Here is a 12,530-nt window from a genome sequence, read left to right as displayed (position 1 = left end):
TGAAGATCATGTTAACTCTTCGAATGAGTATTTGAAATGTCGCACACCTGGCTAACCTCAATTATCTAGACCACCATTCCGAGCAAACATTCAATCATCTAATCAAAAGGCCAATGCGAACACTTGAAGGACTCATTTATAAAAGACGCTAGTCACCTCTCAAGATAGTTTTACCCCTCAACTAACGACGTTATCGATTCCCTATTTATATAATATATTCTACTCCTATCAATGTATGCAACTCCCTCATCTTTCCTTCTAGCCCACAGAACTCTCGTCTTCATCAAAGGGCTAAAATATGGCCGCAAGAAGTTTCATACCGCTGTAGTTACTGTTTTCCCTTTGTAGGAATGTCCATTTTATACTGGAACCTATAGTTGCTTACATGTCACCCCATGCAAATAACCCCTCCGGAACCTCTTTCGCGAATGATAGTCACTGATCACACCTCTCCCTCAAAAGGTTGTACAAGTCTCGAGGTTAAGTGGGCCCTTGCTGTATTTTCCCTAAACACACCGCGAACTTATCACCTATGCCGTCAATCAGAGGTAATTGATCCAGAACGATGTTAAACAATACCGCCTACTCCGCACTGGACCTGACTCACACCAACAAGTCACTCACGCAAACGCTCTGTTTTCAGCTAGTTCTGAAACGAAACAATAACCATGACGCACCGCCGATCTTTGCCCAAACTTGTATTAATGTAATTTGATTACCCGATTTATCAAAACAATAGTGCTTCAGCATGTTCTCCCGATCGTCCGAATGCTCTGTGCTTCGCCCATCCTTGGATGATAATACGACATACAAGGCTTTTAAGTCTGCACAGCCATTCACCTCGTGGTTGACAGGTTCCCAGAGGTCGGTTAGCCTTGGGGGTTATGACGCGTCTGAGGCTCGGCTAACCTCATGTCCCGCCGGCTCCGAAGGATAGGCGACATGCATGATTGTACCAGATAATGTTTGTGCTGCGCAAAGCGTGCAGGAGCAATCAACCCACTCAATCGCCACTGATGGTATCTGTCTGGACAAGACAAAGATACTCGTTGACTGTTTGCGGGGCTGCTCATCCAATCGTACACCCGACACACGCTAACGACACCTGTGAACCATGTCACTAGGCTAGTGTCGGAGAACAAACGCACGAAAAGCTAGAATTTGACTGTGGTACGATCACCCCATCCAATGCCCCGATTTTATACTCCTTTTTCGTGCACACATCACGCTTATCTATCTGTGGATACGCGTCTTGATGAAGATAGAATGTCAGTGGGCTCCTTTCTAGTACCGCCACATGTACTAGTTTAGTATTGGATCCAAAGAATTAATATTGATTAAAGGATGAAAAAATTACGCCCACTTCTACAAGTCATCTCAGCTCGTAGCGGATGGTTGTTGGACGCGCGTCGAGTCCAGATGCAGGCCGAGATTGTTGGCGCTATAACCCGTCAACTCGCTCCACTAAAGAAAAGCTTCAAACTGGAATACTTGGAAATGGTCACTATATCCAAGCATTAAGTATTCCAAGGGCAATATATGCATAGAATTCGGTAACGCAGTTTGTGTGATCAACGCTCTCACTCATATTTCCTTTATTTGGGCCAGGACCCTTAGACCGTGATTGGGCAGTTGGGTGGCACTCCCTTCCCTCTTCATTACCACCAACATGTACGGAAACATTGTCAAAACCCATTCTCCTCTTTCCCCCACATATTTATACCATCCCTTACTTTGCTTCCCATATCAATGTAGCACGAGCGGTGTGCGAAGGGCTGCCTTCCACAAGCGCCACTTTGCAATCGGACCTAAGCGCCCCTAAACGATTCTCAGTTGCTTTGGCCACGGCCAATAAAAATGAACCCAATCCGATAAACTGTCTTGTGGATTGTCCATCCTAATCAAAATTGAATCCACAGCGGGGTCATAACTCGTGCGATTCCTTTGTGAAACGAGCATATCATCTCGTATCTCGACCACACGTCCGTCATCAACTACCCACTCCAAGACTGCGTCGAGATCTGGTCTTCCCGCTTTTGCAATCCATCACGATTAATGGTCTAGTCTATCAAGCTTTACTCATCTAATTGGAATAGATGTCCAGCCCATCGTATCGTTGTATGTGCGACTTGGTCTCGTCAACCCCCAATAAGTGCCACAAAAGGTTCAAATTAAATTCGTACGTAAAGTAGTTCTCTATTCCCCTGGATTGCTGAAATGAAAATTCAACCCCCTTCAGTGCGGAACGGAATGAATTCATTTATCGACAGGACCGAGCTGGGCGATTGGCGTGTGTTTAATAGAAAAGGTATAGTCGGGACATTTGGACCCCGATTCTCCGTGTTGGGTGAGGCTGCCTCGTTGGCGAGTCCTCGGACGCTTTACTGCCCAACGCTATTACCGGTATGGAAATAGGCGAGAGAAAGGAGCCATCCATCACCATCATCATAATTTCTTTCGTACCCGGCTCGGCACTTGAAGTTATACACCGACAAGACATTCCGCTCGATTCGTGTTTTTCGGGACTGAGGTGCGTTGACCGGATCGATAACGTCTCCCTTCACACGTCCTTATACGGCCCACCCTAGAATATTTCATCTAGGATGCTATAGGCGTCAATGCTTCTTGATGACGAGGTGCGTAATGAAGTCTTCCCCTTCATTCCACCCGACCGACTCAGCCGACTCAAACTAACTAGAGTTTGTTTTCGCGGACAAATAGCCTAGGAAATATACAAATGAGGTAATGCCTACCCACCTACCAGCCAATACGCCACGAGCCGGAACGCGCCACCCACTATGCAAAACGCACTAAATCTCGAGAATTCTTAAATCGTAATTTTACCCCCTGTCCCCAGCGCTCCAGGGGTGTGATGAATGTCATTCTACAGGTCCCGAGTTTATCTATATCTGAAACTCGAAGCTGTACGTGGGGGCGGCTCTAAGCGTCGGCGATTGTGTGTCCATCGTCGACGTGGCTCATCGATTATCATTTTTCATTTTTTTAATTTGGAGGACCCGGGATCGGGAATGGTTGCTCCGACTCGTTGGGCCTATCGATCCTGTCTGGTAATCGAGGATGGTACCGTCCCTAGCGCGATCATTGTTGGGGCGGGCGGGTTTATACGTCTTTGGCAAGCTCCTAGGTGGGGTAGCGACGGTAAGAGTGCTCAAGTTCGGCGTTCATTTCGCATTAGACAAAAATTTCAGACTGATTTGGGTTATCAGACCGAGTCTTCTTACCCTTCATTGGGGCCCCATTACGCATATACTTCTGGGAGCGAGTTACGATGTCCAAGACTATCCTATTCTTCTCATATGGTTCTACCGACTTGGTATTCGGCACTTGAGACTATGTATGCTCATCGTGTTATGCGCTCACTGGCTATCGATGGCATCACCGCCCTAGGAGTTCCTAGGTAGATTAACTGGCACCCCTAGACTCTTACTCGGCGCCAACACAGACCCTAGGCGTAGGAGATCCCCGCGAGGTGAAGAGAAGTCCAGTCTTCACTGACCAGACGGGTCCAGCGCAATGAATTAAAAATATTATCAGAATCTTTCTCACAGGTAAGCAAGCCATCTGTAACAGGATCAACTGTCAACCGGGAATAACCATTTTCAGGCGGGGGTCTGGAATGTAATGTACAGGAGGAGATGTGATTCGATTTTCGAGTATGGCAGGTGTGGCCTGTTTCGATGGACCGGGCACTGGTTGGGCGCACAGGATCGAATTCAGCCATCAAGAATTGACGAGTTCGACCGCGTGTTGCGCTCTGCCACTCAGAACGGGGGTGTGTTCGCCGTCAAAGTAGACCAGGGCGGTTGTGAGCTGGTGTGTGGCGCTTGAGAGCGGTGGTGGGACGTCTAGGTATCATCAGGCCAATATCAACAAGTCGATTCGAGACGAAACCAGTGGAATTTCACGGCGGTTACGCATTTTCTTGCCGGTCGGCGCAAACATCGGACATATGGACTAGAGCCGATGATGATCAGTTGCTCGTCCTGTGGCCACTTGATGAACTCTTTGCTCGCAAGTCGCCACACGTGTATTGGCCTGACGAACATATGGGTTCGGGCTGATGTTGGATATTACTGTGGGTGGTACGACTAGTAGTCGTCGATTGATGATGAGCTTAGGGGGTGTGGCGGTAAATGCGTTCCATTTCCGGATCAATGCGGTAGGGAGCCCGCTCGTTGTGTCGGGGATTGAGCAATCCGGTCGGTTGTCGGGTGGAGTGCCGGGGTGGTACTTGCGTCACATGAAGAGACACGAACTGTGGATTTCGGAGGGTCGATGAGGTTGTACGTACAACCACTCGTGCGTGCATGCTCTGACGTGTTTTTCCTATTTCCTGTTCGCGGGTTCTTGGATTACAAGCTGTGCTGCGTTCTGTAGTGGGGACACTTGGTGCTGAATCTGCTGGTTGCGCTGTGCGAGACGAGTTGAATGCTATATGGCAGGGCATCAGCCTCCTTTGTGTTTGGGATAGGGGGAGCCATGCGTGTGCATGAGTTCCGAAGATGGCGAAACGGACCGATTGCGAGTGATTGTTTGGACCTGTGGGCGCCTATGTAGTGCGATCACCCCAGCAAGCCGGAGCGTTCGCCGTTGTCCGGGGTCGCACCAGGACCCCGAGGGTAATTCCGCACGTACTTCAGCACACCATCTGTGAAGCATGGGCAGCATCCCCAGCCGGTCCTCGCCTGGCTTAAATCTACGCTACGGATTCTACAGCTCTAACTTTCGCCTACTCTCTCTCTCTCGATCGCCTCTGGTCCAAGCGCCCGTGTCCTTTGTGGCCCGAGACCGACTTGTGCAATTCGGTCCAAGCGTCGACTCCCTTGTCCCCATCCAGACTCATCCCTGCAATAAATCTCGCGAGCATTTCGTCTCGTTGCTTCACAAACATCTTCCGCCTCGAGGATCCTGACACCATGAACTCACAGCTTCTTCCCGCCGCAGCTGCCGCCCTATGTGCTGTTATCCTGCTCGCCCTTATGCGCCATTTCATGCGTGTACCTCCACCCGCGCCCCTCGAACACCAGGACAAATCCATCCCAATCTCCATTTCCTCTTCGGCGGTCTCTACCCCAGGCTCAGATGTCGAAAAAGGCGAGACACCGCCTCCGACTGCTTCCTATTTCCCAGACGTCAAGATTAAACCTGAGTCCACCGAAGAAGTTTGGCCACCCGTTGAGCGCGAGACCGAGGAGCCTGCTCCTACTCTTGCTGGAACCTTGCCCGATGTTGCGCTCGTATGGGGAATGGATTATCGTCCGGCGTTGATAGGAGGCCGTTGATGGCTTACTCGGCTATTGCTTCTGCATTGGGTGTAGAAGATGAGCCTGTACAGACCCCACCTGCCTCCGCGACCACGAACATTCGATCTATGGTGAGCCATAGATGTGCATTTACTCTTGGGTTGGAGGCTGACTTTGGGTCTAGCGCACCGGCGGCAGCCTTATTTCAGGCATAGTCAGTGACTGGAACTCGCTCAGCCAGAGTGAACAGCAAGCATGGGCAACCCTGTCCGAGGCACGAGCCTCTCGTTCGCGGGGTACACACAACGTGAGTAGATGTCTTCCTCATTTACCCCACTGTATGCTTATGATATTCCAAAAAAATAGTCCCGAACTGGCGCATTTGATTCGTAGTTCTCTGTTTGTGTTTTGCCTTTTTAGATTCGGATTCTATCTATCCTTGCGTGGGAGGCAAACAGTGTGGTACGTTACATAGTTTTTCCGCGGAACCGAATGTGATTCCTAACGGTCGTGTTCTCTTCAGGGATTGCCTCCCTTCTAGTGATACCATTTTTCAGTCTCTCATTATTCCCATCTCTTCCTTGTTTTTTATGTACTTTTTTTCTGTTGTTGTTGTTGTACTTGTTTGTTTGATTAGTCTCCCTCATCCCTACATTTATGAACATTGGCAGCAACCAAAAAGTCCTGAATGGCGCTGTTGTACATGCTATTTATCCGTTGTTATATGAATCTGAACGTGGGTTGATCCTCCACTCTATTCTCGCTCTCCTTTTTAGTTTGGCTCCTATTGTCTCATTTCAGCCCTTTTGGGTTGGTGTGGTGTTCCTTTCTCATTTGACTCCGTATCGGGGTTTCTTGCGTCACTGACACCCTGTAGCCAATTGTTCCTGCTACACAATTTTTATTATTATTATCTTATCTTCATCCTCACGTGCTCCAAGCAGAGCATCACATTTCTGACTATGGCGACGACAGCACCGCCAGACATGTATGGCGCGGATGCCCGACATTGCGTGCGACCCAAGAGAGAGGCGGTGTTGCTGACGTTATGTTACCTACTGCGCGGCAAGCGTAACGCGTACTGCCTCCTAGCTACCACGATATATCAACCACTCTCGAGCCGATTGTCGGGATCTCTCCTTTCTTATCCCCTCCCCTTCTCCCAAACTAGTGCCCCCTGTCGGGGTTCGAAACCATGCAATTGTGCTTACCAGCGACACCGGGCTTCTTGTTCACCCTCGCAGCTACGGCATTACTAGCCGTCGTGTCCTTCTCAGTCCCTGGTTCAAGTCCGTATACTTCCTCCGCGCTGCCATTTCTCAATCCGGAGTCAGCGGATCTGTGACGTTTGGAGTGCTGGGCTATTGTTTGGACTTCAACAACCAAGTACAATGTTCAAAACCGAGCGTCGGATGGGAGTTTGGTGCGTCGATCTTCCATATTCACACGGCGCTAATTTTACTGATCAATCCCTCTCTTATTATAGATCCCAATTCATTACTGGGCAACGATCTGCCCATTCAGATTCCCAACGTCGTCGTCAAATGGATTACCTATGCGCTTGTACTACACATTGTCGCACTCGGTCTCGCAGGTGTCTCGGCCGTATTCGGTCTGCTCGCCCATGTTCGCAACATGACCATGTCATGCATGTCGTCCTGTATATCAGGCACAGCCGCTGCAGTTGCCCTCATCGCATTCATATTCGACCTCGTCTTATTTTTCGCCGTGCGTGCGAGAGTGAACAACGTCCAAGGCGGGTCGGCGAGCATCGGGAACGCGCTGTGGATGACGCTTGCCGCCTGGGCGCTCTTGTTCTTCTCTGGGTGCGCTTATGCCTTTGGAAGGTGCTGTGTTTCCAAAGGGCCCAGCGGCACCGGCGGGGGGAGCGGCTGGAGGCGGTCGCGCAAAGATTCCGAGCGGACCAAGCGCGGCGATGATGAGGACGATGGGAAATTCGATAGGGAGAGCGAGCGGATGCGCATGGACGCTATTAGAGCCGAGAATGACCGCAAGGCCCGTCAACGGGCGGAACAACAAGAGGTCGGTCTCCCTGCGTTTTATGAGTACGAAAGGACTCCGTTGAGAAGAGAGGAGCCGCAGTATTATGAAGAAGAGGTCGAGGTGATTGTGCCTTATACTGATGGACATGGGCGGGGCCCTTCGAGAGGCTCTCAGCGGTCTCAGCGTACTCAACCGTCCGGTAGCGCGGCCTCAGCAGCGTATCGTCCAAATAGGAATTACGAGCCTGGTGCTCCGGGAACGAGAGCTATAGACGACTATTATAATAATACTGCGCCGACTGCTGCTTCCCTTGCTGCCGCCAACACCTACCCACCTCAACCTCAACCTCAACCACAACGACAGCCCTCTCAACCAACTCAGCGACAGGGTTCAATCGGACAGCCTCATCGTCAGGCGAGCTCTCATTCGGCCAGCTACGATCCTTACGGACAGACTCAACAAAACGTCCCACCTGTACCCTCTGTACCCCAAGTATACAGCTCTCCTCCGACCCGTTCTGCCGACCCGTACGCAGCCATGCCTCGGCCCCAGCCTCAGTCACGCGTCGATCCGTATTTGACCATAGCTGGTGCTGTTGGTGGAGCGACGGCCGCGACTGGGCACGCCGCTAACCGTAGTCGTAGTACCGATTCCTGTGAGTGATCAAAAGACGTTGTGTGTTATGAACCAAAACTCATTGACCCGGTTCAGATAACCATCAACAATATCCTTCTTCGTCTCATCAACAGTACCCTTCCCCGTCTCACCAACAGTACCCGTCCGCTTCGCAGCAGTATACCCAGGCTCAAGGATATCAGGATCCCTATGCGGGCAGCAGCTATAATCCTCAAGCAGCAGTGATGGTCCCTCCTCAGCCTACACACTATCAGGACAACTCGAATCCAGGGTACCAGGGATATGATGGCGCTCAGCATCAGCAAGGCTACGATTACTATGCCCAGGACCAACAGCGCGATCCGTATGCCCAGCGCCAAGGATATGATACCTATGGCCAGCAGCAACAAGAATATGATTCGTATGGTCAACAGCAACAAGGATACGATCCGTACGGTCAGCAACAGCAGGGATACGAATCTTATGGCCAACAACAGGGATACGAATCATACGCCAACAACGGGTACTCGCACCAACAGCAACCGCATTCCCCAGCTGGACCCGTGATTCAACCTCAGCCTATACCATCTTCAATGCCTCAGCCCCACGTCCAAGAGCCCGAACCGCGAAACGTCGTAGCGTCTCCGGATCGTGGGCTGGTTGCGTCGCCCAGTCCGATCGGAAGCCCCTCATATACGCCGCACCCCCCACAAAACATTAGTACGGGTATTGCGAGCGCCGTTGCGGGTCCCTCGTCCGGACAAGGTCAAGCGCATGGACACCAGCACCAATGGAGTGTAGGTGCGAGGTCTGAGGAGAGTACTGGGGAAGCACCTCCGCAGTACGAGGCACACCCACCACGAGCGCGTACCCTGTTGAAAAGCGGTGATAGACACTTGTTATGTCATTCTAAGGACTTTTTTTTTTGCTTTCCTTGTACGCTTTATTTGTTGATTGAAACGAGTGTGTACTTTATTATAATCGACTTTGCATTATTGATAGTTGTATTAGCTATATATTGTGCAAGACAGGACATTGTCATGATAAACATTCGTTCGTGGTGCGTTTGGAAACACACTCTAGTTCGCTAAAGAAGTACAAGATATGTGTGCACAGCTTACCCACTTACTCGTTCATTTTGATAAGGCTTTAGGGCTCTCTGCGTATGTACCGAGGAGCAATCGGTTCTAAAGTTTGGAGCACCCTGGGGCCAGTAGTCAGCAATGGTATACGAAAAGTCTGTATATGTGCTTACTGGGATTAAAGGGCTCGCCAGCGCCAAAATCTAGTAAGAACAAGTTATGTGCCAAGAGTGCCTTGAGCTTCGGAAGTGAATACTAGGTATATGCACTTTTGTTGTTGTTTGCTAGTTATAAGCGAGCCTTGGAGGTGGCTGTAATGGCCTGTGGGATCGCAACAAGGGTGCCTACTTTGAACACACTTGTAAGGGAGCAGTGTCTTTATCAGGGTGTACATCGCTGCATGTACATTTGTAACTCGATATATGTATGCATAATCTAATCACTGTAATTTAGAACATCCTAGTCAACATCAATGAAGTGTGTTGCTAGAATTGATATTACCCCTTGGCCAATGACTTAATACGCAAATAGACTTGGTGAAACGAACAAACTCGGTATACTCAAAGATTGGCTGAACATGTTGGTTCATAAGGGTGATATTTGGATTAAAATCTTGCTCGCATTCCCCATACAAGACATGGACTATCGTATCCTCAATCCGGTTCTACAATGAGCATCAATTGAACCTAGCTTCCTTGGAGTCTTATAGTTCAAACGATGTCGGATACTTGAGCCCCATACCAGAATCAAATCAAGGAGCGAAATTCGGGTGATGCCCTTCGAGAAATCTCAACCAAACTGAGGCGCATTCATATAGATTATCTGATAAACGTGACTGAATATTCGTTTGGGCCTGTCTTTCACAACTGTCTACACATATCATTTTGGACAAACCCATTATTGGCATCTGATAGACATGTGAGGGTGCTAATTTCCGCTATATATCACGGTGAACCCCAAAAGTGCGGAAAATCCGCATGACGTCCAGATTTTGCCAGACATCCGCACCTAAAATCGCAGAATCCGTACTTCGACGACACACAGGGGTGAGTTGAGGATGCGGAGTCATGGAAAAACTGGTCGGATTTTGCCAACACTCCGCATATAACGCGCGATTTTTCACGTTCAGAAAATCCGCACTTTTGGGGTCCACCGTGTATATGCTGCATACTGCATAGCTGGGAGGTAATTCCAAGTTTCTCTCCGGATTTTTTTTGCTCTGTTCGTATCGTTACTTACGAGGTGATTGCTACGACCATAAGTCAACCAAGAGCGAAAAAATCGTGGTAGATGAAGTATCTTGGCAATCACCGTCTAGTGATTTGCACCGTTACGTTTGAGTGGTTACATTTTCAGCCCCATGGTAACTCCGCCACACTTGCCATCCACGATGCCAAGATACCTAACTGGCGTAGAACATACCACCAACGAATGACCAAACACAAGCGATCCACAACAGGATGCACATCATGCAAGCACAGGCAGGAAAACTTCATAGGAACTTGACCAACTGACGGCTCTAACCTACAAGTTCATATGTTCGTGATCAGGCGGAAAAAGTGTGACGAAGGCAAGCCTCAGTGTCAAAGATGTTCGAAATCGAGGATATCTTGCAGCTATGAATATGTCAAGCGCCCAGAAACTGTGACACACCTGATACAAAGAACAAAGCCCGCGCCTCGTCCTTTCTCTGAATTGGAATCATCGGTGGGAGCTTCTCGATCTCGCAACATACCGACTACCCTGGGATTGGCTGTCACTTCTCTTCCAGTCTCGCCAACCTTTGGGAGCTTTCGCAAGAGTACCTTACCTGCGGCTTATCAAGGCTCCAACCTCACACCGCTGTTTAGCGAGACTGATGGAACTTTGGCCACTTCCCTCGTTCCGTCACTGCTTGATCCCTTCCTTTGCCAAACCGACCAGTCCCATGCGTCATTGGATATTTTTGATTCAGCTACTGGGATATTTTCGCGGGTGGACACTCATAACTATGATCTGGGAATAGAAGTCCTCTTGCCCGAGGGTAGCCTCGCTGAGGACATCGCGACCCAGGATTTCGAGGGGATACAGCCGCTTTTTTGCATAGTCCCCACTATGGATAGAAATATAAAAGAAAACACTCTTTCTTTCGTGCTTCAGTGTTGTGAGTGACACATACCGTTCGAGATGCAGAAAATAAAACTCAGGTCATATTCAGATTCACAATGGGCCATCCTGTTCGTATTCGAGCCCCTAAGAATTGTTCACGCCTTAGGGAAGATATTATTACGTATTTCTCGTCCGAAGCCACTCGATCGAGGACCATCTTAATAGCCAATTTTATGAGAATGCTCTCAAGTAACCCCTCGGTCAATTCTACTGGGATGCCTATTGTCACTTACTTGGCCTCCGAAGTCCGAGAAGAGATTCAAACTTTTATGGCCACGCCGCCTCCCTCCGCGCCCATAGTAGACAGGCAAAATGCGATGCGCATATTGAACAACACACTCGAAGTAAGAACACATGGCATGGTTCACCTGACTCATAATTGATAGCTGATAGGTTATGACCTTGCAAATAAACGCTTGTTCAATGGCTGCTTGTATTGAATCAATGGATGACATCGCACCCGTATTTCGGCGCGCATGCTCTGAGCCGCTGGACCGACCGCTCAATCTCACGAATATATTAATGGGACCCAATCTGAACCTTCGGCATTTCGTGTCTCTTGACATCATGGGAAGCGTAACCAACGGTCGGCCTACGTATTTCAAGTACGAAGTGGCTTACTCTGCCGAATTGTATAATCGAATGTCTCAGCTCCAAGAAGATCATGGCTTACAATGGCTCCATGGACTGCCAGACCAGTTTATTATGATATTCGCATGGATTAACTCTTTGCACGAAACTCCTGGAGCTAATGTCGATATTGAGCTAGTCACTCGGATAGAAATGGAGATCAACCAAGTCGAGGTGATTTTAGGTCCATCTGGCGACCCGGCTTTGAAAATAGGAAGGACAGCGGTGCGCGAGTGTTGGCGCATGGCCCTGCTCATATATCTCTATATGGTACCAATAGTTCAGCTTTTGTTTGTTTCTTGCGTCGAACTGACTGTCTGATTTAGGTCCTTTGTGAAGCTGATGCCAGCGATTGTCGTGTTGTGCGCACCATGAAGAGCTTTATGAGAGTTGTCAACAGGACCAAACCTGGCAGGATCCCCGACACCTATCTGGCCAATCCTATGATAATTGTGAGTATATCTCACTATATTTTATCTTTTGGTGCACGTTTGACGCAACGTTCAGGCCGGGGTTGCTGCATGTAAAGACCGAGACCGCAATATTATTCGTCAAAGAATGCTCAGTGTCCCGGAATGTAGCACACCGGGAACTTCCGGTCATGATGCCATCAGAATGCTGGAAGATATATGGATGAGAACGAGGAGTCAAGAGCGGGCCGCTGTATGGGTGGATCTGAGGATAGCATGCTTGAATGTCACGGGTGTGACTGGTCACCAACGCTCATAATACCCAAACCACATCCAAAAACAAAAGTAGAACTAGGCTCATTAGACTACATGCTGAT

At 49.2% G+C, this 12,530-nt stretch overlaps 3 protein-coding genes across 3 annotated transcripts; 2 read left to right on the top strand and 1 right to left on the bottom strand.

The window, feature by feature from the left end:
* Positions 1-3,029: 3,029 nt before the first annotated feature.
* On the top strand, positions 3,030-3,349 carry RhiXN_11448 (uncharacterized protein; the record flags this gene model as incomplete). Its single annotated transcript, XM_043331263.1, has 2 exons — positions 3,030-3,159; positions 3,228-3,349. The coding sequence occupies 2 exons, from the start codon at positions 3,030-3,032 to the stop codon at positions 3,347-3,349; spliced, it is 252 nt and encodes an 83-aa protein (XP_043184773.1).
* Positions 3,350-3,741: 392 nt separating this feature from the next.
* On the bottom strand, positions 3,742-4,680 carry RhiXN_11447 (uncharacterized protein; the record flags this gene model as incomplete). Its single annotated transcript, XM_043331262.1, has 5 exons — positions 3,742-3,866; positions 3,927-3,975; positions 4,066-4,251; positions 4,313-4,475; positions 4,538-4,680. 5 exons carry the CDS (start codon positions 4,678-4,680, stop codon positions 3,742-3,744), a joined length of 666 nt encoding a protein of 221 aa, XP_043184772.1.
* A 257-nt stretch (positions 4,681-4,937) lies between these two features.
* On the top strand, positions 4,938-12,472 carry RhiXN_11446 (SUR7/Pali family protein; the record flags this gene model as incomplete). Its single annotated transcript, XM_043331261.1, has 14 exons — positions 4,938-5,277; positions 5,340-5,395; positions 5,449-5,571; positions 5,685-5,726; positions 6,209-6,298; positions 6,357-6,687; positions 6,751-7,923; positions 7,980-8,724; positions 10,630-11,108; positions 11,163-11,181; positions 11,220-11,457; positions 11,507-12,013; positions 12,070-12,195; positions 12,251-12,472. The coding sequence occupies 14 exons, from the start codon at positions 4,938-4,940 to the stop codon at positions 12,470-12,472; spliced, it is 4,491 nt and encodes a 1,496-aa protein (XP_043184771.1).
* Between the last annotated feature and the right edge of the window lie 58 nt (positions 12,473-12,530).

The sequence above is a fragment of the Rhizoctonia solani genome, chromosome 12, assembly GCF_016906535.1.
Source record: "Rhizoctonia solani chromosome 12, complete sequence".
Classification (NCBI taxonomy): domain Eukaryota; kingdom Fungi; phylum Basidiomycota; class Agaricomycetes; order Cantharellales; family Ceratobasidiaceae; genus Rhizoctonia; species Rhizoctonia solani.
Note: the sequence above shows the minus strand (reverse complement) of the source record. Positions and strands in the feature narration are given on the sequence as shown.